The sequence below is a fragment of the Anopheles arabiensis genome, unplaced genomic scaffold, assembly GCF_016920715.1.
Source record: "Anopheles arabiensis isolate DONGOLA unplaced genomic scaffold, AaraD3 Autosomal_pericentromeric_contig0003, whole genome shotgun sequence".
In the NCBI taxonomy this organism is placed as follows: Eukaryota; Metazoa; Arthropoda; class Insecta; order Diptera; family Culicidae; genus Anopheles; species Anopheles arabiensis.
In genome coordinates, this window is record NW_024412151.1 from 389,877 (window position 1) to 402,705 (window position 12,829).

Consider the following 12,829-nt stretch of genomic DNA (forward strand, 5'->3'; position numbering starts at 1 on the left):
AACTGTGGTGAACTATATACTAATATTATTTTTTAAAGAATAGTAGAATTCTTTACATGGCAATTAACTCAATATGTGCATACAATCTGAAAAACCAAGGAAGAATAACTGAAACTAATAAAGTTCCTATCGTTGTGCTAAACCGATGCAAACATGAAATGTAAGGCGTAGGCGTACATACAAAATAAATGTCATTATTACTATGAATGATACGAATAAGTTTTTTTTTATAAACAGGAATTATCTTAAGCAATACGGCCTTTTTGGACCGTTACTCCTGGACAGTAAAAACAGAAATTTCGGATTTTCACAGTTCATGGAAAATAATTACAATGCTCAATTCAGTAATTCATAAAATTCATTAATTCCAAAAACACTTAAACTATCTTAACAATACATAATACATAACAATACATAATTCACTTATTCATAAAATTCTTAAATTCCAACAAACACTTAAACTATGTTAACACTTAAATTTTAATCCTACAGATTTGCTGATCATGCATCGAGGAGGCATGTTGGTCCACATAAAATTGATCAATTCGATCATTCATGACCGTCGTTATGGACCTGATCAGTTTAGCACAGAACTCTGGATGTTTATCTTCGAAGGTGGCAACTTGTGCCTCTACAAAGTTGCCCAGAGCCCTGGCTTTAGTGCAAGGTGCAGCAGCAGTAGCAGTATTAGCAATGCTTTGAATGGCTGTCAAGCATTCGCTAATCTGACTTGATCGAGTCGTTTCACTAAATTTTCTTCCTTTGGACGCTGTGCGACCCTCTAGCATGCCACTAGAGGAGCCAGTGGAGGATGTTGTGGCAGTTGTCGTGGCTGTTGTTGAGGCAGTTGAACTGCATGAAGCGGCGGTTGCAGGAGCGGTCGAGATAACAACAGGTTCCCGAGAAGTTCCTTCAAGATTTGCCTGACATGAGAACAGAAACGCTATATTAATTTACTCCTCCACAAAACGATACACAAACACTGTCTTCTTACAGTATTGATTGTACGACGTGGAGCTGTCGTTTCATGTAGAAACGACATATGCTCGTAGGCATACCAAACCTCCTTCAATAGCTCGCTGGATCCTGAATATTTATACAATAGAAACGATCTTAACAAATATGAAGTAATAAAATAGCTAAATTTACTCACCGGAACCTGTTGTCTGACTCAAAGCGATCTCCTTTTTTGTCCGCCGGTAGGAATTCATTAAATTCCTCCATTTAGCATGAACGCACTGTGGATCCTCCTCCAGCACGGATGCTATCTGTTGCCAGGCTTGATGCCTTATTTCGTTATTTTTATACTGGCGATCAGTATCTAACCAGATGCACGGATAAGTTTTCACCAAATTGATCAATTCTATGACTTTTTCCTCATCTTGAATAGGCTAAAATAATAAAACAACCAATAATTTAGTGTGTCATTCTATGAGAAAAGGTGTAACTTACCAAGGACCGTAAAGATATCAGGTCAAGTTATAAGCCCGTTTTGACAGCTAGTTGGAAGAAGAATCGACGAAGAAAACTGACAGTTAGTTTTCCGCGTTTGGCGAACGCTTCAAGTTCTCGAAGGAAAATTTCCATTTTAAATCACGGGCAGTTTTCTAATAAACTAAAATATTCACCCAAATTGATCTCCACGAAATATTAACGATGCAAAACGTAAACAATCCATCAATACATATACAAGCGGAAAACCATCTGTCAAAATAGGAGCCCAGGGGGGGGATCGCCAAAACCGCTATAACTACACCTCATTATACATTCCACCTTGGTAACTTACATTTTTATTCGATTTTTGGGCGGTTTTAGCTCCTTCCATTGTTAAGTGCTGGCGTGGTTGACTGCTATTCGAAATTGTCCGCCTGAAAACTTCCAAGGAATCTCCAAACACAATACCAACAAATCCCCACATAATGTATCGAACTTTTTTTTTCGTATACGTTTATTAAAGCCTCATTTTATTCTCAATATTATTATTGCCCTCAAATAAAACATTACATAAAATATTTTTAGTAATTTGTATTTATTTTATCAGTAACTTAAATAAGCACGTAATTTTAAATTTTATTTCACTCAAATTTAAAAAATGAATTCGATGATCATCCCTCCCTTCAACACTTGAAACAGTAATGTAAACATAGCAGGTGGAAGATACGTCACTTGTCGCCGCTCGTAACCCGCATACATCGGGTTACGAGCAAAGTGAATGAAAGGGAGGTGAGCTTATGTAGAACATTTGGCTTGCGGGATTTTAGAAAAATGAAATAAAGTTTGACAGTTTGTAACCGGGTCGGCTGGACGGTTTGTTTACATTTGATAGCTATTGGACTGGTCCATGTTGTTGATGCAACGGCGAGAAGTGTGTGACTAAAATTCGTGTAAAAGAAAATAGTACGCTTTCGGGTGTTAATATTTTATTATACCACGTAAAATATAAATTGTACAAGTTGCAAGGAATGTATTAAATGGATTTATTTTTTATTTTTAGAGAAAAAGCAAATCTGGAAGCAGCGTTGTTTGTAGCTGTGTCCACAGAAGTTTGTAGGAAGCAACATGCCTCGCTCATGTGCAGCTGCATTCTGCAAAAATAATGCAGAAAATGTAAAGAAGCGGGGTTTGAACATTACTTTCCACTCGTTTCCATCAGATGATTCTTTGCCTAAGTGGATTGATTTCTGTAAGCGGGATGAGCATTGGAAACCAACCAAAATATCTACTGTGTGCTCTCTCCATTTCAAACCCGACGACTATCAAATGGCAAAATCATCTTTACCACAAACCTTGCCAGTACTGAAGAGATTGAAGCCATATGGTAAGGAAAGATATGAGCTTTATGCAGTAATTATCATTTCATCACATTATCATCTCTTTATTAGCTATTCCATCATTGATACAACCAGCCGATTTTATTCAAAACGAGCCATCGAATATGATAGCCCCATTGAAAGAGTGTAACCAGCCAAATGTAGAATTTCAAACAGATTCAGAATATTTCAGCGATGTAGAGAACGTGCCCAGCCAAACAAGTATAGACATGAAAAGGGAACTTGATCAAATGAAAGAAGATAATCGAAAACTGATCGAAATGAATACTAATTTAAGAGATAAACTGCATTCATACTTCAATGAAAATAAGCGACTAAAGGCAGAAATAGATAGCTTACAGAAACATATTTCAAAAAAGGATGCAGGTATAGATGAAGCTGCACTTGTCACAGCAATGAAAAAAAGATTGAAGCCAACATTATCTGAAAACCAGATAGATATTATTTTGAAAAAGAAACAACGTGTAGTTTGGACGAAAGAGGAAATTGGCTCCGCTTTGACACTCAAATATTTTGGATTGCGATGCTACAAATATTTGGCTAAAGATGGAAAGTTTCCTTTACCTGCAGACGCAACTTTAAAACGATACACAAAGAACCTCGTTGTAAAGGAAGGGATTTTGGATGATGTTCTTAGATTAATAAGCAATTTAACCAGCACTTTTACTGAAAAAGATCGCCTTTGTGCTCTGTCTTTCGATGAAATGAAAGTTAACAAAATAATTGAACTGGACAAAGCATCGGATGAGATAATTGGACCACATAACTATCTGCAGGTCGTGATGGCTCGAGGACTGTGTAACAAATGGAAACAACCTGTGTACATAGGATTTGATAAGAAAATGACAAAAGAAATACTCTTGAAGATAATTGAAAAACTAAGTGAAATAAATATTAACGTTGTAGCTATCATCAGTGACAACTGCTCTACAAATGTAAGTTGCTGGAAAGAACTGGGAGCTCAAGACTACGAAAGGCCGTATTTCCAACATCCCACAACTTTAAATAACGTGTACGTAATCCCTGATGCACCTCATTTATTAAAGCTACTAAGGAATTGGTTTTTGGATAGTGGATTTACGTACACGGAAAACATATAAAGGCAGACCTACTTTTTGACATGATAGCCACTAGAAATGAAACAGAGATTACACCTTTATATAAGTTGAGTAAAACTCATTTAGTTATGACGCCACAAGAGCGTCAGAATGTTCGACGTGCCGCACAGCTGCTCTCACATACTACTGCTATTTCCTTGCGTCGTTATTTTAAAAATAATGCTGAAGCTACGGACTTGGCGAATTTCATAGAAAAAGTTGACTTATGGTTCAGCATATCGAACTCCTATAGTCCTTTCGCCAAATTAGACTATAAAAAATCTTATACAGCAAGCGACGATCAGATAAAAGCATTAGATGAAATGTTCGAATTAGTTTCAAATATGACCGTGATTGGTAAGCATAGCTTGCAAATTTTTCAAAAGTCGTTGCTGATGCAGATAACGTCTCTTAAAATGCTTTATGATGATCTTCATAAAAGACACAACATTTCCTTCATATACACTCACAAGGTAATTAATGACATAAAAAACATCATATATTCATATTGATCTATCATCCTTTTTAATTTAGCTCAATCAAGATGTACTGGAGAATTTTTTCTCACAGCTAAGGCAGATAGGAGGGGTATATGATCATCCCTCACCAATGAGCTGCATTCATCGTATTAAGATGATTATATAAGGAAAAGCACCTACGTTCCTTAAAAATCAAACAGACTTGGAGCCATCTACATTTTCTTGTACAGATGAATATATCTCATCGCAAATTCGGACATCGATTGAGATTGAAAATGAAGGTTCTGAACAAGCTAATGACGGTGATATAATTTCAGCATCAATCATTACCTCGGCCTTAAATCAACCCCCAGTTAAACAAAGCATACAAGCCGATACCCTGAGTTCAAAAAGCAGTGAAATGTTAAGCTCCGTCAGTAGTTCCGCTATAGAGCTTCCTGAACAAGACAGCGACGGACTCGAGTACATTATGGGTTATATTGGGCGTCAATGCTTTGAAAAGTTTCCGTATTTAAATTTGGGTAATCTTAGTCTGAATTTGAATAGCGACCATTCGTATAGCCATCCACCTTCATTTGTAAAGCATTTGTCGGTTGCTGGTTTGTTTGTTCCTTCAGAAGCTTTTTTGAAACAAGTATACAAAATGGAGAAAATCTTCCAAAAAGAGCACCCAAATGGGAATTTTAACAAAAAACGTTACATATCAAAAAGATTAGTTAAGCGACTTCAAAAAGAATTCCCCGAGTTACCGCTAATAGTTCTACAACAATTTGCTAAACATCGCATAAATATACGTATCAAATTTCTTAATATGAAAATAGCGAATGAAAAAAGGGCTAATAACAAACGAAAAGCACCATCACATTCCAAAACTGCGAAAAAATGCGAAAAATTACAAATTAGTTGCTTCGTTTAACGGATGTATAAAACAGACCGAAATATGAATTACATAAATTTACTTATAACTTTTGATTATGTATAAATTATAAATGTATATATTAGTGAATAAGCACATTTTTTAAATAATATCATGATGGATTATAAACGGTGAAATTAACCAGGTTGACTCTAATGATAATATTCATTTAGAGACTAACTATTCCGACTATAACATATAAATGAAATAAATGAAGTTGTTCGCAATGTTGTTTGTTTCCCTAGCAAAATACCAATAGCAGCCACCGGCCACCGGCATGCGGGAAAGTTAACTGGCAGGCCCTGGGACCTGCCATCGGGCTGAACGTGTTAAACGATTGGCACGGCGATCAATTCAGAAAAAAAGATGTTGAGTATATTTGTAACAGTCATGCTTGTGAGCATACTATTTTGCTTCTGATGATTCTTTTGAGTAGCGCTAGCATGTACCGATGCACTTGTTTTTTCAACAAATAACGTATGTAATTTCAACCGTCATCTGGTATCGTAGCATTCTAAGAGTTTGGTTAGGCTATCTTATTCGGTTCTAATGCTCCAGTGTTAGATTTCGCTAATATTTACGTTGCCTAAGCTGTTTAGTTGCAATTGTTGGCCTGGAAAAATACCAAAAATGAGTTATATAGAAATGTAGCAAATGAAGAACTTCAAGTATCATCAAGCTCGTAAGATTACAGTCAAGCTTCTGTGCTGCATATGAGCCGGAATATTTCATCGCCTTTGATGCGGGACTTCCTTTCTGCAGCCGAGGTGGAATGCACCATCATCGTGATGCGATGCAGTCGGGACCATATACGCCGAGGCCGATGCAGAAGGTGATGCGCTTAAGGGAGGGAGAATGACTTCCTCCCTTGATGTGCGGCTGCAGCGGGTGGTGTGAAGCCTGGCCAATGGAGTCGCCAACGATGAAACGGCAGCAGGGGCCAATCTCTTTAGGGTTCACAAAGCAGCACGTTCTACTGTAACGTAAGCACGTAACATCATATCCGAATTCCGTAATGAATTGTTTCCAATATCTGAAAATAATACAAATCAGTAACTATTCCATGAAGGTAAGGAATTACATTGATGAGGGACTTACATTAGAATACTGAAATAATTAAACAATCCATACAATGCCTGTTGAAGAAATAAAACTGATTGTGCGTCGATGTTATGCACAGGAAGAAAAGGTAAACAATACCGGTTATATAGTGTCAAATTTGACAATCGTCATGGCGACCTAAATCTTTCGATAAGCTCACCTCCCTTTCATTCACTTTGATTGAAAAGCTCCCAAACGATAGCTACATCGTGTAGCTACATTTGACAAATAGAACAAAAGAAAATGTGTAGCTGTCATTTGTAGTCGCATACATGAATGCAGCGTGTAGGGCCAGCTTTAGGCGGCGCTCTAGCAGCAATCGAACACGACATCCGACACGAACAAACCCATATAATCATATGGAGGTGCACTGTCAGACACAAACAAACAAACAAGAAAAACGTCGAGTCGAACATGTCAGTTGATTCTGTCTGTGATGTTCGATACCCACCTGTGCTGTGAGTACCTTGGCTGTCAAACGCTTCACAGCTACAGTAGATAGAATTCAATTCGGGACATTTTTAAGTTTGTTTACGTAGTTTGTCTCTTTTTCTTCTTAAAATTGCGTGCAAAATATTTAAAATAGCTATCAATAATTATTGTTAAACTTTTCAATCAATTATAACATCAAATATAAAGGATTGAAACGTATTAAACTATTGTGTGTACATAATCCATGTGTATGCACTGTATGTGTTTTGGCATGGACGTTTTGTTTACATTTTTCAATATTAAATTTGAATGATTTCTATGTTATTATAGATGTGAATAACTAGTAAATTATGAGTTGAATCTTCCCCCCTGTAGGTGGATATTCATTTAAACTATGAAAATGCTTCATTTTCGAGACGAAAAGAAAGGCGTATTGCAGTGCATCATGACAGGTCTACAAGACATCGAACAGCTGACAGAGCACCTATCGAACAGAGTCGTGTTTGTTTGTCTCGTTCGATTGGTCCCAGAGTGCCGCCTTAAGCTGGCCCTACACGCTGCATTCATGTATGCGGCTCAAGGTGGAATGTATAATGAGGTGTAGTTATAGCGGTTTTGGCGATCCCCCCCCTGGGCTCCTATTTTGACAGATGGTTTTCCGCTTGTATATGTATTGATGGATTGTTTACGTTTTGCATCGTTAATATTTCGTGGAGATCAATTTGGGTGAATATTTTAGTTTATTAGAAAACTGCCCGTGATTTAAAATGGAAATTTTCCTTCGAGAACTTGAAGCGTTCGCCAAACGCGGAAAACTAACTGTCAGTTTTCTTCGTCGATTCTTCTTCCACCTAGCTGTCAAAACGGGCTTATAACTTGACCTGATATCTTTACGGTCCTTGATGCGGCTACAAATTTCCATTGTTCTCGATCTGTCAGCTCGTCGCCGCTCGTAACCCGATGTATGCGGGTTACGAGCGGCGACAAGTGACGTATCTTCCACCTGCTATGTTTACATTACTGTTTCAAGTGTTGAAGGGAGGGATGATCATCGAATTCAATTTTTAAATTTGAGTGAAATAAAATTTAAAATTACGTGCTTATTTAAGTTACTGATAAAATAAATACAAATTACTAAAAATATTTTATGTAATGTTTTATTTGAGGGCAATAATAATATTGAGAATAAAATGAGGCTTTAATAAACGTATACGAAAAAAACGTTCGATACATTATGCGGGGATTTGTTGGTATTGTGTTTGGAGATTCCTTGGAAGTTTTCAGGCGGACAATTTCGAACAGTAGTCAACCACGCCAGCACTTAACAATGGAAGGAGCTAAAACCGCCCAAAAATCGAATAAAAATGTAAGTTACACCTTTTCTCATAGAATGACACACTAAATTATTGGTTGTTTTATTATTTTAGCCTATTCAAGATGAGGAAAAAGTCATAGAATTGATCAATTTGGTGAAAACTTATCCGTGCATCTGGTTAGATACTGATCGCCAGTATAAAAATAACGAAATAAGGCATCAAGCCTGGCAACAGATAGCATCCGTGCTGGAGGAGGATCCACAGTGCGTTCATGCTAAATGGAGGAATTTAATGAATTCCTACCGGCGGACAAAAAAGGAGATCGCTTTGAGTCAGACAACAGGTTCCGGTGAGTAAATTTAGCTATTTTATTACTTCATATTTGTTAAGATCGTTTCTATTGTATAAATATTCAGGTTCCAGCGAGCTATTGAAAGAGGTTTGGTATGCCTACGAGCATATGTCGTTTCTACATGAAACGACAGCTCCACGTCGTACAATCAATACTGTAAGTAGACAGTGTTTATGTATCGTTTTGTGGAGGAGTAAATTAATATAGCGTTTCTGTTCTCATGTCAGGCAAATCTTGAAGGAACTTCTCGGGAACCTGTTGTTATCTCGACCGCTCCTGCAACCGCCGCTTCATGCAGTTCAACTGCCTCAACAACAGCCACGACAACTGCCACAACATCCTCCACTGGCTCCTCTAGTGTCATGCTAGAGGGTCGCACAGCGTCCAAAGGACGCAAAAGAAAATTTAGTGAAACGACTCGATCAAGTCAGATTAGCGAATGCTTGACAGCCATTCAAAGCATTGCTAATACTGCTACTGCTGCTGCACCTTGCACTAAAGCCAGGGCTCTGGGCAACTTTGTAGAGGCACAAGTTGCCACCTTCGAAGATAAACATCCAGAGTTCTGTGCTAAACTGATCAGGTCCATAACGACGGTCATGAATGATCAAATTGATCAATTTTATGTGGACCAACATGCCTCCTCGATGCATGATCATGCATATCTGTAGGATTAAAATTTAAGTGTTAACATAGTTTAAGTGTTTGTTGGAATTTAAGAATTTTATGAATAAGTGAATTATGTATTGTTATGTATTATGTATTGTTAAGATAGTTTAAGTGTTTTTGGAATTAATGAATTTTATGAATTACTGAATTGAGCATTGTAATTATTTTCCATGAACTGTGAAAATCCGAAATTTCTGTTTTTACTGTCCAGGAGTAACAGTCCAAAAAGGCCGTTTTGCTTAAGATAATTCCTGTTTATAAAAAAACTTATTCGTATCATTCATAGTAATAATGACATTTATTTTGTATGTACGCCTACGCCTTACATTTCATGTTTGCATCGGTTTAGCATAACGATAGGAACTTTATTAGTTTCAGTTATTCCTCCTTGGTTTTTCAGATTGTATGCACACATTGAGTTAATTGCCATGTAAAGAATTCTACTATTCTTTAAAAAATAATATTAGTATATAGTTCACCACAGTTAGCTTTTAACTTGCGAGGCTTGTCTCAAGTAAACGGTGCCTTTATTTATAAAGAATGCTACAAATAACAAATAAATGATTTTTATTTCCACGAAAGGAAAATATAAAACGTGTTAGGAAAAATAGAAAACATTCATAAAGATTTCGCAATGCACACAAAAATCAAATACAAATTTGCTTTCGCTTAATACCATAATTCTAATTAGTACGTGGTGGTTTATATGCTTCCGAAAATTACACAACTCTGCGCGGTTGCGGTAAATCAAATGGTAATGGATCATTAAACTTTAAATGTCGTGCTAAGTGTAATCGCATGTTTTGCAACACTCTAGACGGCCTCAACGGAACGTGTCGAAGAGGTAACATTGTAGTAGGGTCAACGTTAGACTCTTGAGAGGAAGAGGATCTAGATGCCGTATTTCTTGTGGGTGCAAGAAGAGTTGTATTATAATTCCAAAGCAAGTGCCGACGTCTAAAGTTGTGTAGATGAATTGTTGCCAGAACGATTTTTTCAGCTACTTGTGGTTCTAATTCCATTGGTTTTGCTAAAACTCGCCAGACCTTTACATCAATGCCAAAACCGTTTTCTACCGTTCGACGAGCTCGCGAATGTCTGTAGTTAAAGTGGCGTTCTATTGAGTTTGCGGTATGCATTCCAGCAAAAGGCCGGAGACAATATTCTTTCAATGCAAACGCTTGATCACCCAAAAAAAAATAGGGAACCTCGATCTCGTAAGGAACTTGTAAAATTTCAGGAGAGGGTATATTTAGCTTCCGGCGCTCCAGTTTCTGGTATATAGCACTGTTTGCTAACACTCCACCATCAGAAATTCGACCCTGGCAACCGACGTCAGCAAATATAAAATTTGAATTAGCATCCACTATGCGAAGCAAAACAATGCTGAAAGTGCTTTTATAGTTGAAAAACTGGCTCCCGCTATTAGCTGGTTGTTTTAAGGTGACATGTTTTCCATCAATGGCACCAATTACATGAGGAAAATTCCATTTTTCCTCGAATCCTTTGAAATCTTCAACCATTCTGTAGCAGTAGACGGCAACTGTAAAGAAAAGTTATTTGAAAAAAATATTATTAAACAACGTTTTGTTCTTCTTCTTCTATTTGGCGTAACGTCCTACGCGGACATGCCGGCCTATATACAGGCTTTCGGGACTTAATTCATTACCACGTAGTCGGTCAATCCTAGCTTCGGGGGGACGGTCCGTTCTAGGTTTGAACCCATGGCGGATATGTTATTGAGTCCTTCGAGTTGACGACTGTACCAGGACCGCCCCGTTATGTTATAATCATTACAATAACTCATACATATTCGCGGATATTATTGAATACGTTTGTAGCGGTGGCTTACGTCCCGACACTCATTTTCGTGACTTACTAGATAGTTGCTTTAAATTATTGCTATACCGCGACATTGGAAAAACGGGCACGAGAAATGTGTTGCCTTCCCTAGAATTTCTTGTGAACACCGTACATTCCCGCTACGAACAGATTCAATGATACTAGCCATTATCACTGTTATAAACTATGTATTAAAACGATTAAATCTCTCTGTTTGTATGACAACCTAAAACATTAGTGTTCAGTTCCTTTCTTTCATTTGTTTCGTACACAAAGAGGTACACGCGTTCTTATATAAACGACACATGAACTTATTTGTTATTTGTTATTTGTTATTTATTAATTAAAATTCAACGGACCGCAAATGGCCCACTTGAAGCGAATTCATTTACATTCATTCATTATAACGTAGTCACATTTCGGTCATTCATTTGTCACGCTTAGTCTTAAGTAACATAATTAACATGTAAAAGGTCGCACGACACGAATACTATTTAACAATGCGGTGCGCGACATGTCAGGTTGATGACGCTCACAAATGACATTAAACTCACGGCACATACGAATAAACGGATCAGAGGAGCCAAAGCGAGTGCGGCGTTCCTCTACGTCAAGTAGCGATCTAGCTCGGAGCGATCTCGGCGGGACATACATGTTGAGCCTCGAAAGAAGCGCGGGCGAGTCGATCCGATTGTCAAGAAGTCCCGCGACAAACAGCCCCCAGGACAATCGCATGGCAATCGGATTGAACGCGCAACATTTTCCATACAATCCGTAGTGTTGCGTTTTCTTCGCGCCAACTTTGCCTGTATTTTCAATGAGCCAAGCGATTTTACCCCCTCCTACACGCATTGTATCCTACAGCACGCTTGTCGCGGCAACGTTCACCACATACACACACACATCTCCACACTCAGCGTACGATATCTTCCCTGTTGCTGTTCTGGACTCAGACAAAATTTGTGTTTCTACACTTATTGTTCAAAAAAGTAGTAGCTCCTAGGATCTGACTTTACAAACAAATATCAAAATATTATGTTCTGCTAATGATATTGCACTAGATTTAATTGCACTACATGAAGTTTTTACATATCTTTCGTAAAAAATTGTCAGAGTATGAAAACGTCGTTACAATTTGTCATGAATAATTTAAATTTTAAGATTTTCGCGCATAAAATTATGACGCGCGCTGTACATGTGCCTGCTGAATTCTTATATCTGTCTCGCTTCTACACATGTGTGCATTACCGCTGTCATCCAGTTGAAAACTTTGTTGTGATTCGTATTAGTGTTGATATTTTTGTTATCTAAGGAACCTTTGATTTGCAATTTAGATCATCAAATAGTATAGATTTATCATTTCATGAGCAACATAATACCACCAGTACCTCAGTGTTGTGATCTAACGAGTATTTAATAATTGAAATAAACTATATTTACGTTATTGTGTTATACTTGCTGTTTGAGCAATACGCTTGCTGTAAATTTGAATTCGGTAAGTAACAGGCTTAATTTGGAATGGTTAATGTGTTTATAATGTAAAACGATAAAGTTACTGAGTGTGTTCATGTTTTTTAGGTAAACAAGTGACTTCAAGATATTCTATTGTCCATGCCCAATCCCACCCAACTTGCCCCACCAGGGATTTGCGAGTCTACGCCAGGGAACAGCGTTCAGTCCGAGAGTCCGGCAGTGATCCAAAATACCAAATAGGTACACGCGGAAATATTCGTGACTGAATATGGAATGTAACTTGTCCGTGTTTCCATGGCTGCTAGGATCCCACGTCCGGAA

At 37.7% G+C, this 12,829-nt stretch overlaps 1 protein-coding gene and 1 long non-coding RNA gene across 2 annotated transcripts; one reads left to right on the plus strand and one right to left on the minus strand.

The window, feature by feature from the left end:
- Positions 1-392: 392 nt before the first annotated feature.
- LOC120908265 lies at positions 393-1,394 on the minus strand. The gene is made up of 3 exons (XM_040319181.1): positions 1,154-1,394; positions 995-1,086; positions 393-923 (listed from the first exon to the last, which is right to left on the minus strand). The coding sequence occupies exons 1-3, from the start codon at positions 1,209-1,211 to the stop codon at positions 474-476; spliced, it is 600 nt and encodes a 199-aa protein (XP_040175115.1). The 5' UTR covers positions 1,212-1,394; the 3' UTR covers positions 393-473.
- An 11,007-nt stretch (positions 1,395-12,401) lies between these two features.
- Positions 12,402-12,829, plus strand: LOC120908260. The gene is made up of 2 exons (XR_005741103.1): positions 12,402-12,530; positions 12,614-12,829. It is a non-coding gene; the product is annotated as an uncharacterized LOC120908260 (long non-coding RNA).